Source organism: Lepus europaeus, chromosome 3, assembly GCF_033115175.1.
Source record: "Lepus europaeus isolate LE1 chromosome 3, mLepTim1.pri, whole genome shotgun sequence".
Taxonomy (NCBI): domain Eukaryota; kingdom Metazoa; phylum Chordata; class Mammalia; order Lagomorpha; family Leporidae; genus Lepus; species Lepus europaeus.
Window position 1 is genome coordinate 109,938,779 of NC_084829.1, and position 13,674 is coordinate 109,952,452.

The 13,674-nt window shown below is 41.2% G+C and overlaps 1 protein-coding gene across 4 annotated transcripts in view; it reads right to left on the bottom strand.

Annotated features, from left to right (window-relative positions):
* LAMA4 (laminin subunit alpha 4) overlaps positions 1-13,674 on the bottom strand; it is a 150,185-nt gene that overhangs the window by 103,904 nt on the left and 32,607 nt on the right. For all 4 annotated transcript variants that reach the window (XM_062186632.1, XM_062186635.1, XM_062186633.1 and 1 more), the window contains one exon: positions 7,182-7,283. In XM_062186632.1, coding sequence (XP_062042616.1) covers positions 7,182-7,283 — 102 coding nt within the window. The remainder of the gene's footprint in view (positions 1-7,181; positions 7,284-13,674) is intronic.

Consider the following 13,674-nt stretch of genomic DNA (forward strand, 5'->3'; position numbering starts at 1 on the left):
AATAGCTGGAGCTGAGCCAGGTTGAAACTGGGAGCCTGGAACTCAATATGGATTTCTCATGTAGGTGACAGGGACCCAAGTACTTGAGCTGTCCTCTGCTGCCTCGCAGGGTGCATTTGTAGGAAGTGGGATTTGGGTACAGAGCTGGGGACATGAACCCAGACACTCCAATATGGAACACAGGTGTCCCAAATGATATCTTAACTGGTAGGCCTAACAGCTGCCCCTTTTCTGGTCTTTTGTATCTATACTAGCAGCCTGATACTCTCAGAGTTTGTGTGCTGAAAGGATTATTAACTAGTTACTCATTTAAGTTATTGTTTTAAAGATATATTTATTTATTTGAAAGGCAGAGTTACAGAGAGAGAGGGAGAGACAGAGAGAGATCTCCCATCTGCTGGTTCTTTCCACAAATGGCTGCAATGGCCAGAGCTGGGCCGATCTGAAGCCAGAAGCCAGCAGCTTCTTCAGGGTTTCCCACATGGGTGCAGAGGCTCAAGTAGTTGGGCCATCTTCTGCAGCTTTCCCAAGTGCATTAGCAGGGAGCTGGATCGGAAGTGGAGCACTACCTCTTTTAAAGGTAGTCGTGCTAATACACAGATAGCTTTCTCCTATCAGATTGTATTGGGTGGTACAAGGCAACACCATTAGCACTATGGTATTTTCATCTTTACATTCAATAGATTATAAAAATTTCAAATCATGTTTTCGGTGAAAAACTGTACTGTACAAATTAAAATTCCATTAAAGAGGTACCCTCCTGTTTGAGCAGGTACCTTAGTAATATGGAGGTAGCAGAGTTTCAACAACAACTTTTCCCAACAGTACTCTGTGCCCTGGTGAAGGCAACAACCAGGGACTGAACTCTGAGCTCTTTATTCTTGTCTTACTCTGAGGCTCAGAACAAAATAATAGCTAAGTCTTTCTCCAAGCATTTCACATAGATGAATTAATTAAACTCTCACCAAAATCCTAAGGTAGGTTTCCATTTTCTGCCCATTTTCCATATGAAAAGAGAGAGGCATAGAGTGGTCAAGCAAATTGCCCAATGTCACACAAATAGTCAGCAAATTTGAGATTCAAATTCAGGCAATCTGGCTCCAGAGGAATAATTGTTAACTTCCATATTATACTACTTCTCTAATATTGTTAGAGAAAAGGCACTTTTTCCAAACAGGTATCAAGTGACTGCATTTAAAGCTATCAGGTTATTTTACCAACAGTTTGAGCTTCAAATGAAGCATAGCACATTAGTTAACAGGGCAGAATCTAAATGTGGGACAACAATGTGGGTAATCCTAATGTGGATGAACACTCTTCAGGTATTTGATGAGCCATTAGTTGTGGACAATCTTTGGCCCTTGATTAGAATTACATTAGCAGAATAAAATTTGTGGATTAGTTGATATTGCCTGACGGATCAATGAGAAATTGCACAATAAAGTATGATATGCAGAGAGCAGAATGCTAACATATTTCCTTCACAATTGTTAATACTGGGTCTTGCTCTAAGTCAACCTTCAAGAAATGTTTGCTGGGAAAATAGTGAAGGAAATGGCAAATTAATAAGTTAGTGTCTAGAGCAAGCACTCATAAAGGAAGTGAATGCACTTCAAGCTAACTCGAAATTGGTGGCAATTTCTCAACAGGGAAAACCAATGAGCCTTACTCAACGACCTTATGGTTCAAACCTAAGTTATAAGCAATCTGGCAGGGCTGCTCATGGACTGGAGTCAAATTTGTCTGAGGTTGGACAGATGAAGCCCATCTGTGCAGAAGAAAACAGGCTCATTGTATGTTCTTAGACCATTCTTTGTGTTAAATATAAAGTGAATAGAAAGCTGAAAAAAAAAAAAAAGCTAATTAATTCTGTCCCTTTCTGACTTGTAGGATGCTTTGGATTCTTCATTCTTCAGGGCTTTAGTTCTGCCATGGCAGCCACAGGAAGCAGCTACCCTCAAAAACCAAATCCCTCCTGACCCCTAAATGCTCAGAGTACAAATATTGACTTTCTTTATCTGCCTTCATTTAAAGGGCTTCGTATGAAATTCCTTAAAAGGCATTGATGCACAGTTTGGGAGATCAGCGGAAGAACGCTGGTGGCAGGGAGAAAAGGTCCCTAGGGCTTCTGTTTTCCAGAGTCTCTGTTCCCTTATCTGTAAAATGAAGATTTAGACTAGACCTCTCATCAGGTCTCCTCCCTCTGAAAAATCTTTTGTTCTGAGAGTGCAGAATTCTCCTTTATCTTCAATGCTCTGCCACTTAAAACACAGAAATCCCAAACTGACAACACTGAACAAATATTCTTTGAGGGGAAAATTTAGTTTATTAAAAAAAAATTGACTCCATTTAAAAATGGAGTAAGCATTTTTAATCTTTATCTGGTGGTTAAGACAGCTACATCTAGACATGACTGCAGGTACGTGTTAAGAATGACATTAGGGCACCTGTTGTGTCTCTTTCCCACGAGAAATATGTCTTTCATCCACTTGGTCACAGGAACAGTAGGCTATGGGAAGAAGGCCTGGAAGGATCAAGCTAGCCTTGTATCGTGTGTCAGTGTACTTTAAGCAAGAATACATCCATGAGTTGCAAAGTGTCCAGGGAGGTCAAAACTATTTTCAAAATAATACTAAAATTTTATTTATGTTTTGTGATCTTGCTTTCTCGTGTAATATAAGGTGTTTTTTTTTTTTTCTAAAGATTACATGACACAAGACACGATCACAGATTGATGAAGAAGCAGATGGGAGAATCTAGCTGTCTTCTAGAAAGCCAGACATTAAATGTGTCTTTAATTTGTAAAATATGTGCATGTTGCATAAAAAATACTTCTGCTAACATGCAACAAGTTTATTATTTCTATTTTCAAGTGAATTGATGAAGAAGTATTATAACAAATGTTTTGGTTTGAATTTCAAGTGCAATAAATACCCATAGATATAGTCTATGTAAACACAACTCTTTGGTAGTGTCAGTAATTCACAAGTATGTAAAGGGCTTATGAGACCACGGAGTTTGAGAATTGCTCTTGCCTCAGTCAGTACTTCTTGAACTTCAATGTGCACATGAATGTACTTAGGGATCTGATGAGAATGCAGATTCTGATTCACGGCATCTGGGATGGAGCCTTACAGTCTGCATTTCTAACAAGCTGCCAATATCCCCAGCACTGCTGGTTTAGACTACAACCTGAGAAGCAAGGGTATGGACAGAACTATCTAGTATGGGCAGCAGTGTTTATTAGTTACTCAGGATGAGGCTGGAGTCTGATTCTCTAGCATAACACAGCACATCTTCCTGAATAAAGGAGTGACCCAAGAATCTCAGAGATTATCAAATTAAAGGGCCTTCTATTTATGTTAGCTTATTTTAGTAACCGATGCATTCATCCGCTTAACAAACCTAGAGTGTGTTGATATCCTGATAGACAACGAGCTTGTGACTATTATCAGATTGAGGAAAACCTAGTTCTTGCCTTGGAATACCCATGGCCCCATGAAGGAAACAGAGGTAAATAAAGAGTACCATCGTGTGCTCAAGGCTATGATTGAGGTACATATAAGGTTTGTTTTTACTACTGAACACAGGGACAGAAAGCATCAGTGTCTTCCTGAGAAAGTGGGAGAAGGCTTAATGAAGGTGATGACATTTGACAGAGGCCTTAAAGTCAGACTTCCAGAAATCCTGGGTGGAGTCTAAGGGAGTAGGTTCAGGCACAGAGTGTGACAGAGAGACCGAATCCGGGTGGCTGTGTGCTCGGTGCACCTGAAGCAGAAACTCCCGCAGGATGTCAGCAAGCAGGTTGCCTTCAGTAGGCTGTTTTTGAAAGACATTGCCACCATCAGGCAGGGAACAGAGGAGAGGAAGGAGAGTCTGCAGTAGGGATGATGGACAGTTGGGAGCCAGGGGAAGGGGGGGGGGCTGGGGTTGTGAATTAATGAAGAGCAGGGTGTAGAGAGAGGAAGCTTTATTCCAGATTGCATTGACAGGACTCAGTGTCTAACTGAATGCTGAAGAAGAAGAAAAGAGGTTGATGAAGGATCTCTGGCCTGTAAGCAGGAGGGAGTCACAAGAAGGTGTTGTGGGGCTGGCACTGTGGAGTAGCAGGTAAAGCTACCGCTTGCAGTGCTGGCATCCCATGTGGGCTCTGGTTTGAGTCTCAGCTCGTCCTCTTTCAATCCAGCTCTCTGCTATTGTCTGAGAAAGCAGTGGAAGATGACCCATGTGGGAGACCTGGAAGAAACTGCTGGCTCCTGCCTTCAGATTCATGCAGCTCCGGCACATTGAGGCCATCTAGGGAGTGATCCAGCAGATGGAAGATCTCCCCCTCTCCCCGCCCCTGCCTCTGCCTCTCTGTAACTCTGCCTTTCAAATAAATAAATAAATCTAAAAAAAGTAAAAAGAGGCAGTTGTCATTAACTGAAGTGGGGAATATTAGAGGACTGAGTGCCAGTTGGGAGAGGAAGGAAGAATGGACAGTGGCATTCAGTTCCTCTTACATTCTCACGCTGATGAGCACAAAGCAGTAGGTGACTCCAGTGAGCCGTAGACTTTGGACGTGAAGTACTCTGACACTGATGACCACAGCAAGCTACAAAGAATTTTGATCATGTTGGAGCCTCTGTTTCTGGGGCTCTCTGATGAATGAGAATGAACCGGGACAGGTCTGCTCCATGAGTAGACTAGGGAGTGACCCAACAACCTTATGAATTACCGAATTAAAGGGCCTAGCAATGGAGTGGCTTATTTTAGTAATCAAGGCATTCATTTACTTAATAAGGTGATACCATATAGTTACTATCTGTGCCAACTAGGTGACAAAGTAGCCTTCTCAATTCCTTCATTTACATTTAATTAAATACAAAATATGTCTTTTTTATTTTAAAATTAAATGTATAAAGCCGGCCCCGTGGCTCAACAGGTTAATCCTCCGCCTTGCTGCGCCGGCACACCGGATTCTAGTCCCGGTCGGGGTGCCGGATTCTGTCCCGGTTGCCCCTCTTCCAGGCCAGCTCTCTGCTGTGGCCTGGGAGTGCAGTGGAGGATGGCCCAAGTCCTTGGGCCCTGCACCCTATGGGAGACCAGGAGAAGCACCTGGCTCCTGGCTTCAGATCAGCGCGGTGCGCCGGCCGCAGCGCGCCGGCTGCGGTGGCCATTGGAGGGTGAACCAATGGCAAAGGAAGACCTTTCTCTCTGTCTCTCTCTCACTGTCCACTCTACCTGTCAAAAAAATATAAAAAAAAATAAATGTATAAAAATACAAGTATATCTATATGTATAGTTCTGGGGGATAGGATTGTAGTTGATTTTTTTACTTTATATTTTAGACATCATATTATTCTATATTGGTTCTTGTTTGCTTTATTTACTTTGCTGAACATATATTACTTAAATGAGGGGGAAAAGGATATTTCCCTCTGTATAGGATATGATGGGGGAACCACCAGTAAGAATAGTAGAACGGCTATTTCTTTTAGTTTTAATTTTCTGTCTCAGAACAAAGAAGTTGCAGGAAGATCAGCAACTTCTCTGAGTGTGCATGCAAATGTTCCACCCTCGTCCATCCCAAACATTTATAGAAGCTGGTCTACCCCCGCGATTGAGACAGAATCGGTCAAAGACTGTCCCTCTCAGCAGCTCACGACTGGGTGAGAGATAAAACCAGGCGTGTTCTCATTCTGACAATGTGGTTGTAAAGAGGAGTGGCTTAGTCAGTGCTCTGTGGGTGCTGGCAGGAGGGACATTTGTCTTCTTTATTTCAGTCTTCTCTCTCTTATGGACTGACCTTATTAACAGCAGCCAATGGGCTCTGCAGTCCTTACTGTCTTATATTTTTGAAAAAGCAGATAACAAAGGGTCTTTAATTGGCCATATTATCAGAGATGTACATTATCACTTCAAGTGTAGCCATGGGATTTTCCCCCTGAAATGTCACAGGGATTAAAATAACAGGAAACCGGAGATGGAAGCATTAGGAAGGGGGTAGACTTTGGCAGCTGCATTTGCCTACATGGCCACAAAGGACATCCTGGATGTTATGGTTATTTAAGAGGATGGGGGAAGGGAAAATAGAAATAACAGGAGTATACAAAGACTGTAAAGAGATAGCACAGTTTAACATTTTGCCATTTAGTTCTCTGTCCCCAGAAAAATGGAGCTTTTTCGAGTTAAGATAAATAAAGATGTTCTAATTGTCATCTCAACATAATGTGTAAAATAAAAGCACCTTCATGCACACGCCTCAGAGGCTACTTATCAAAATAATCTGTTTAATAGGGAATTTGTGCTAATTTTGAGTGCATTTCACTAAGTTTCCTTGTAGTTTATGCAAAACTACTCTGGCGGTTTTGGAAAGCCTCTTTCGCTAGACAAGGAACTCGAAGAATTAAATTTTTCTTCTGTTTCGAATAGCTCTTGAAGGAGGACATGAGATTAGGATAGAAATCCTTGAAAGCATCCCCTGTGGTTTCTAGCAAAGGCACCGCTGGTAAGTACTCCAGTACCCATTTCCACACGGTTGTCACCACAGTCAGGGAAAATGGAAACCATGGAGCCAGCACTTTCCTACTCGAAGGCTTCTCGGTCTCCTTGCTCAGTGCCTTGTTTCACTGAAGAACACGCTATTGGGGAATTCACTCCAGTTAAGGAATAAAACTCACCTGTGGGCTTTAACACAGAATTATGAAGACCACAGGGCCAAAGGTTTCATGTTCACTGGTTGTTTGGTTCAAATTTAAAATTTTCTTTTAAGCTAGTTTTGACCCAGAGACCTGATTACCTTGTGTTCTAAAATAGGCTGCGAACACCTGCTTTGTTCTGGTTTACGTGGAGGGAAGCCAAACATATGACTAAAGACATTATTACCGAGGGATTTGGACGGATGGTTTCCTCCTCTGTGTATTAGTTTCAATCCCACGGCCAGGAGCCTACAGCAGCTGCCGAGAGTGGCGGGGCAGGAACCTCCAGGGCACGTGAGCGCTCATGCACACGTCTGGGTGGCCCTTAGAACCGAAGGTACTTTACCCCATGTGTGTTACAGAAAAAGTCCACAGGTACAGCACGAGCTGAATCAGCAGTTTGCCCCTACGTAGCTGAAGCCTCCAGGAAGAGAGTTCCAATCCCACCCAAGATGCAAAGGCTGGCGAAGTATGTGAAGGGTGACAGTGCCCCTGACGTACCAGGCAGACTCCAGAGCCGTCGGCGCACTCGTTGGAGTTGCCGTTGCAGTCGCAGGGCAAGCATTCCCCTGACACAGCTCGGAAAAATCCAGCATCGCATTTCTGCAAGAGACACAGCAAAAGCATTTTAATGGTCAAAAAGATCGATTTGAGTCAGCATTTTCTGAGCATAAGAAGAGGGTAAGATTACCAGATTATCTAAACATTTCGTTATAAAAACATCCTAAAATGAGCTCTTTATGATGCCATTCAATAACAGACCACATGTATACTACCTCCTGTTTTACAAAATTATTTTCCCTCTTTTTCCACTTTTCAGAAGAACAGGAATATCCTCAACACAGTCCTATCATTGTAAGGAAGAATAAGTCTCTAGCTTAACAGTAAGGGGAAAATTTTTTTTCTAATGTTTTCTCCCATTCCCAACTAACAGCAGAGCCTAACAACTGGGGTGAGAACTTGCATTATGTTCCCTACAAATAAAGACTTCTGGTTCTAGAGTTATTGGTTATGGTCTGATAACTTCCAGCGGTGCCCTTCATCAGCTTGCATTACTGAAAAAAGTCGACTTCAGATCCTAACATCTTCAAGCAAGGGATAAGGATGCTAACGTGCGTGAGTTCTTCTACCTGCCCGGCCCTGGCTGGGTGCTGTTCGTATATTTCATGTACTTCCTCACTTTGATAGGCGTGGTCTTCCCTCCTCCTCGTGGTGCGAGAACGGCACCCACACGTGCTAAGCGGCACGTGGGAATGTCATCCTGCACAACGAGCTGCCCTTCCCAAAGGCTGGAGGTGCTCCAGTGGGGCGCCCTCTTGAGATTGCTCGTGGCTTGCGCTGCTGGGTCTCTAGCTATGTGTTTGGTGTTTCTCTGGAATGTCTCAGGGATACAGGGCAGCAATGCCTTCACAGCCGGCCTGGAAGTCCACTCCCTGCCTGCCAGCCAGGCTTACCTCTAAAGAATTCCAGATAGATAAGCATCTGGATTGTTTCCACAGACTTACAGAGTACAGAGATTTCACATCACACCCCTCATTGACCCATTGTATTTTGTACTGTCTTGGCTACCAGGAAATTTTTCATTACATCTGGCTGAAGTCCTTCTGACTGCTATGCAAACCTATTTCCTCTCTTTTTTTTTTTTTTTTTGTTGTTGTTCTCTGTAACGAAAAGAAAGAGTAGGCACCATTCACAGTATAATGCTACCACCAGTTTGGGCCCTAAAACTCAAACTTAATGTATTAATTTAAAGGCAGTTCGATAGAGAATAATGACATTTGTTTAAAAAATAAAAGGCAAGGAAATTCCATCCTTCAAAGCGAGAGAAATGAAGCCCGAGAGGGAGCCAATTTGAGACTTAACGGCGGGGAATTTGTGGTTGATGGTGAGCCTTTTTCTTGGGGAACTAAAATTGTAATAGGAAGTGTTCCGTTTAGATCACTTAGTTTCATGTTTGAAGCTTTTGCCCCAAAATGAAACATACATGCTTTCACTGGGATGCAGATCACAGATAGGCATCTGTATCTATATGCAGATATTTATATCTGCATTTCTATTGGTGTAAATATTGATATGGGTGCAGATATAAGTATATCTATATACACACATGTATGTGCTGCAGAAGATTCATAAAACAATAGTTAATTTTATAATGCGTGATATACCTAAAACATCCCCTTATTTAAAATCTATCCTCGTCATGATCCAAGAAATCGATTTGATGGCCTCTGAAGTATGACACTACTGCAGGGTTTTAGTTATAAGAGGAATGGATATGAGCAGGGAGAGTCTTAATATTAATTATCTTGGTAGCCTCTGCAACTCTGGTTTCTGAGCCCTCTGAGCATATTACAGTTACCAGGGGGACTTCTGAACAACTAGTTCTGATGATGAAGCCAAGGGATCTGAATTCTTTAAAATAAATACACTGTATAGTTTAGAATAACTTTAGATTTGCAGAAAAATTGTGAAGGATCTGCATCTTTCAAAAGCTCCCCAAAGGTTTTGATATTCAACCAGGTTTGGAAAGCATCTCACGGTGCCTTGTATATTTTAAAGCTCAAAGAATACTTGGTGATGTGAAGGGTTTGGTCCAGGGTAGCGTATCCGGGGCCTATGTGCTTTTGGAAGCCAGTAGTGTTCACTGTTAATGTACCCACTACTCTCTGCTAGGGCTGGATTTGGTCTCCAGTCATTCTCAAAAGTCCAGTAGTCACTTCATAAATGGACTGCACACAACATGAAATCTTCACACCGTGCCAAGTTGAGGAGGAGACTTCACGGACAGCCTGTCATTATTCAGTGTACACTCCCCAGATTAAGGCCATGACCTTGGAGGAAGGATGCTTTGGCTCTGGTTTCATTCTGTGGGAGATGGGGAGAAAAGGGAGGCAGGACAGGGCTGTGTCAAGCAGTGATCTGGCCCTGTCCCAGGAAAGCAGGAGTTGTAGGAGTAGAAATCTGGCAAGCTACTTTGCTGTTGGGCTTTGCCCACCTGAAAGAAATATATTTTCCTGTCCATCTATCCATTTAACATTCACATAAAGACACCTTATAGGTTAAAGGATAAGGGTCCTGGGCAAGAAGGGCTTCTGATGACAGGGCTAAAGCCCAGGAACCAGGCAACCTGTATCTTGTGGTATAGAACTGTAGGGGCTTCCCTGCAATGGCATTTTTATTTGGCTCAAGAGAAGTTTAAGTATTGTGAGAGAACAGCTGTTAAGATTGTTTCTTTTGTGTGGAAATATTTCATCCTGGCTACAGAGAGTGCTATGATCTCCTTTTAACTGAATCATTGAAACTTCATAGGGGTACACATAATATGAATAGGTAGATGTTTCCAAGAATGGAAGCAGAGTGATATTTTCCAGTTTTGTTCTTGGTTGATAATCATCATCCTCAGCCATTGTAACACCTGTGAGACTTGAGTGGTTGTCCCACAAACTAGTGTCTGTGTTCTTTTGGAGGAGTCTCTGGAGTTTACTAACCAGAAATTGAATTTGTGTATCTGTATGTGTAGGTGCATATGCCTATGTGTGCGTATACGGTATCAAGTTTTAGATGCCACATCAAGCCTGCTTTCCTGCATGCGAAGACTGTCCTGAAACAGCATCAAAACTGCATGGGTGGATGATGTTAGAGAGCACGTGGAGGATCTGTATGTACCATCTGGGATGGTTCCATAGCCTTAATTAAAAAATCAATACTAACAACAAGGATAATATTTATGAAGATGATAATTATAACAGAGGAAGGGATTTCAAAAAGTTTATGCAAAGATGGAATTCAAAGATATGTTTATTATTTTGGTGCATTTTTTAAAAAACTCATGCATGGTTTTTTCACAATACTCAAATTTCTGTGAACTTTTTGAAGTGTCATCATTATTACCATCAGTGGCATACAACTTTGACAGAGTTTCAGCAGCTCCAGATCTTGTTCTTTCTCCCCTACACATGCTGCCCCTCATATTCAAACAAACAGATAGAATTTATTTATTTCAACATTTAATGAACTGGATGTGAATATCATGTTTAAGTAGCTCTGATGGCCAGGTTGTGTGATCCTCTCCGTTTACTCCATGAACTGAATCTGGAGGTAGATTCTGTTATATTGATTTCACGGATGGAGGCTTTAAGGCTTTCATGGATTTAGATCCCTTGCTTTTCTCTCAGGTTTGAGCTCCTAACCATCTGCTATATCCTTAATATATTTAACCAAACCTTTCTTATTGAACATTTAGGTGATTTTCAAATTTTGTGCTGCTATTCCAAAGCAGGCTGAAGTTGATTAAAATGATTGTAAAATATCTTCTTTAAATCTCAGCAAAAAATCTTTAAAAATAGGCTCAGAAAAAACTTTCAAAATCAGCACATCATTTAAAATATAGTTATTAATATAAAATCCATTGAGAATATTTACTTTTTAAATAATTTATTTAGCCAAATTGCTTTTTGCTCAATTACTTTGTTCTAAATCATTTGTAGCTTTTCATTATTAACTGGTTCTGTTATTACAGCTTGCCTCCTGCTTTGTTGTTACGATTGGATTAATCTTAAGCTTTTGAAGAATAAGAATGAAAATTCCCATTTGCTTACTTTGTTATGATGAATCTGAGGTCTGGCTTGGAGTAAAAATCGATGTATGTGTTCCTGCCTGTATTAGTCAGCTTTTTATTACTACAATGAAAAACCTTAGGCAAGCTACTAATGTAGGAAAGAGAAGTTTATTTGGTTCATAGTTTTGGAGGCTGAAAGTCCAAACAGTATTACGCAGGCTTGGCAATGGCCTCAGTGGTGCGTGGTGGAGTGCATGCAGAAGATCCCGCACATGGCGAGCCAGGGAGAGAGAAGTTCTGCTCAAATTCAGGCTTTTCTAACAACATTCTTGGGAGAATTACCTTCCAAGGGCATGCCCCCAGTGCCTAAGATCCTCTTGCCAGGCCCCACCTCCTAAAGTTTCTACTACTTCCCAAGAGTGCCACCCTGGGGAACAAACCTTTACCAAATAGAACTTTGGGGGACATTCAACATCCAAGTTAATATCCAAGCCCCAGCATTGCCTAATTTTACATTTATACAAATTAGTAGTAGGCGAATTTAGGAGGCAAGTACTATGGTATTGGGTGCCACTTGCACTTACAGGAGTTAGGGATGGTAGTACATGTTGTTATCATTACAGGAGGTATTATTTATACAGGTCTATTATGGATCATAATACTATTTCATAAGATATAATGAATTAAGATTGTTTTTCAACGAAGAGGATAACATTTATGCAACTATAATAATTCTAGTCCTCACTCAAAGAAGTCCCTTTGAGAACTGCAGACTCACAATAACAACATTGTCTCTGTACAGAACATCTTTTGAATTTTCTTAAAAATTTTAAATCATGTTCTTTGAAAGATAGCTCAATCTGTATCATAAAAGTCATTTAGGGGCCAGCATTGTGGTGTGGTGGATTAAGCTACCACCTGCAATGCTGGCATCCCTTATGGGTGCCAGTTCCTGTCCAGGCTGCTCCACTTCCGATCCAGTTCCCTGCTAATGGCCTGGGAAAGCAGCAGAAGATGGTCCAAGTGCTTGAGCCCATGTTGGGAACCCAGAAGAAGCTCCTGGCTTCTGGCTTCAGATTGGCCTAGCTCCTATCGTTGTGGCCATTTGGGGAGTGAACCAGCGGATGGAAGACCTCTCTCTCTCTCTCTCTCTCTCTCTCTCCCCTCCACCCCCACCCCCATGTCTGTGACTCTGCCTATCAAAATAAATAAAATAGGGGCCGGCGCTATGGCGTAGTGGATAAAGTTGCTGCCTGCAGTGCCAACATTCCATATGGGCACTGGTTCTAGTTCCCACTGCTCCACTTCCAATCCAGCTCTCTGCTATGACCTGGGAAAACAGTAGAAGATGGTCCAAGTCCTTGGGCCCCTGCACCCATGTGGGAGACCCAGAAGAGGCTCCTGGCTCCTGGCTTTGGATCAGTGTAACTCAGGCCATTGTGGCCAATTGGGGAATGAACCATCAGATGGAAGACCTCTCTTTCTGCCTCTCCTTCTCTCTGTGTATACCTCTGACTTTCAAAATAAATAAATAAATCTTTAAAAATAAATAAAATAAATCTTTAAAAAAAGTCATTTAGAATTATCAAATAAAGTGAATACCAAGCTAAGTAATACAATTTTAGGTTAAAAGCTTTTCAAAAATCTTCCTCTGTTCCCCAAACGCCATCACAAAAGGAGCTGATTAATTGACTGGAAGTCACTGTTTGCACAGACACCAAATCTCTGAGAACTTCAAAATTTCTTTCAAAAAGACTTATTGAGAAAATAATTTAAATACTATAATAGAATTCTCTAGGAATTCAAGATCCTTGATGACCCATAAAAATAAACCAACAATGGTAAAAATTGATGAGCTTTAGAAAGAACCTAAAGTTGCTATCTAAAGGTATGAGACAACTTTGAGGTCTCTGAATAGGTACTTATGTCCCACAGAGTTCAGACCCTAATTTCTAAGTCCAACAAATGAGAATGAATTAATGATGATAAATTCTATTATAATGAGTCTGATGTATAGCCTTGTGCCTATTCTAATAAGACCTGCACTATAATTGAACAAGATATGAGGGTACTTCAAAAGTTCATGGAAAATGCATATTATGAAAAAAGCTAGGTATGGATTTCATTTTTTGCACCAAAATAGACATTTATAAATTCTATGTTTCTATGAACACATATTTGCATTGTGTCTTCAACAAGGCTGTACAAACATTTTATGAATATTGACTCAACTCATTTTACTTCCTAAATTAGACTTCCAGAATGTTAGTTCACCCACTTTTGCTTCAATTTACCAAGGCTCAAAGTAGAAAGCTAACTATATTTATATATCTGTATTTTAAATTCATTCAGTACTGTCCGGAATCACTTCTACCTTCCAAATTAGTATTCATCAATTTTGACAGTTGGCATTAAAGCATCTTTCTGCTTTGGTTT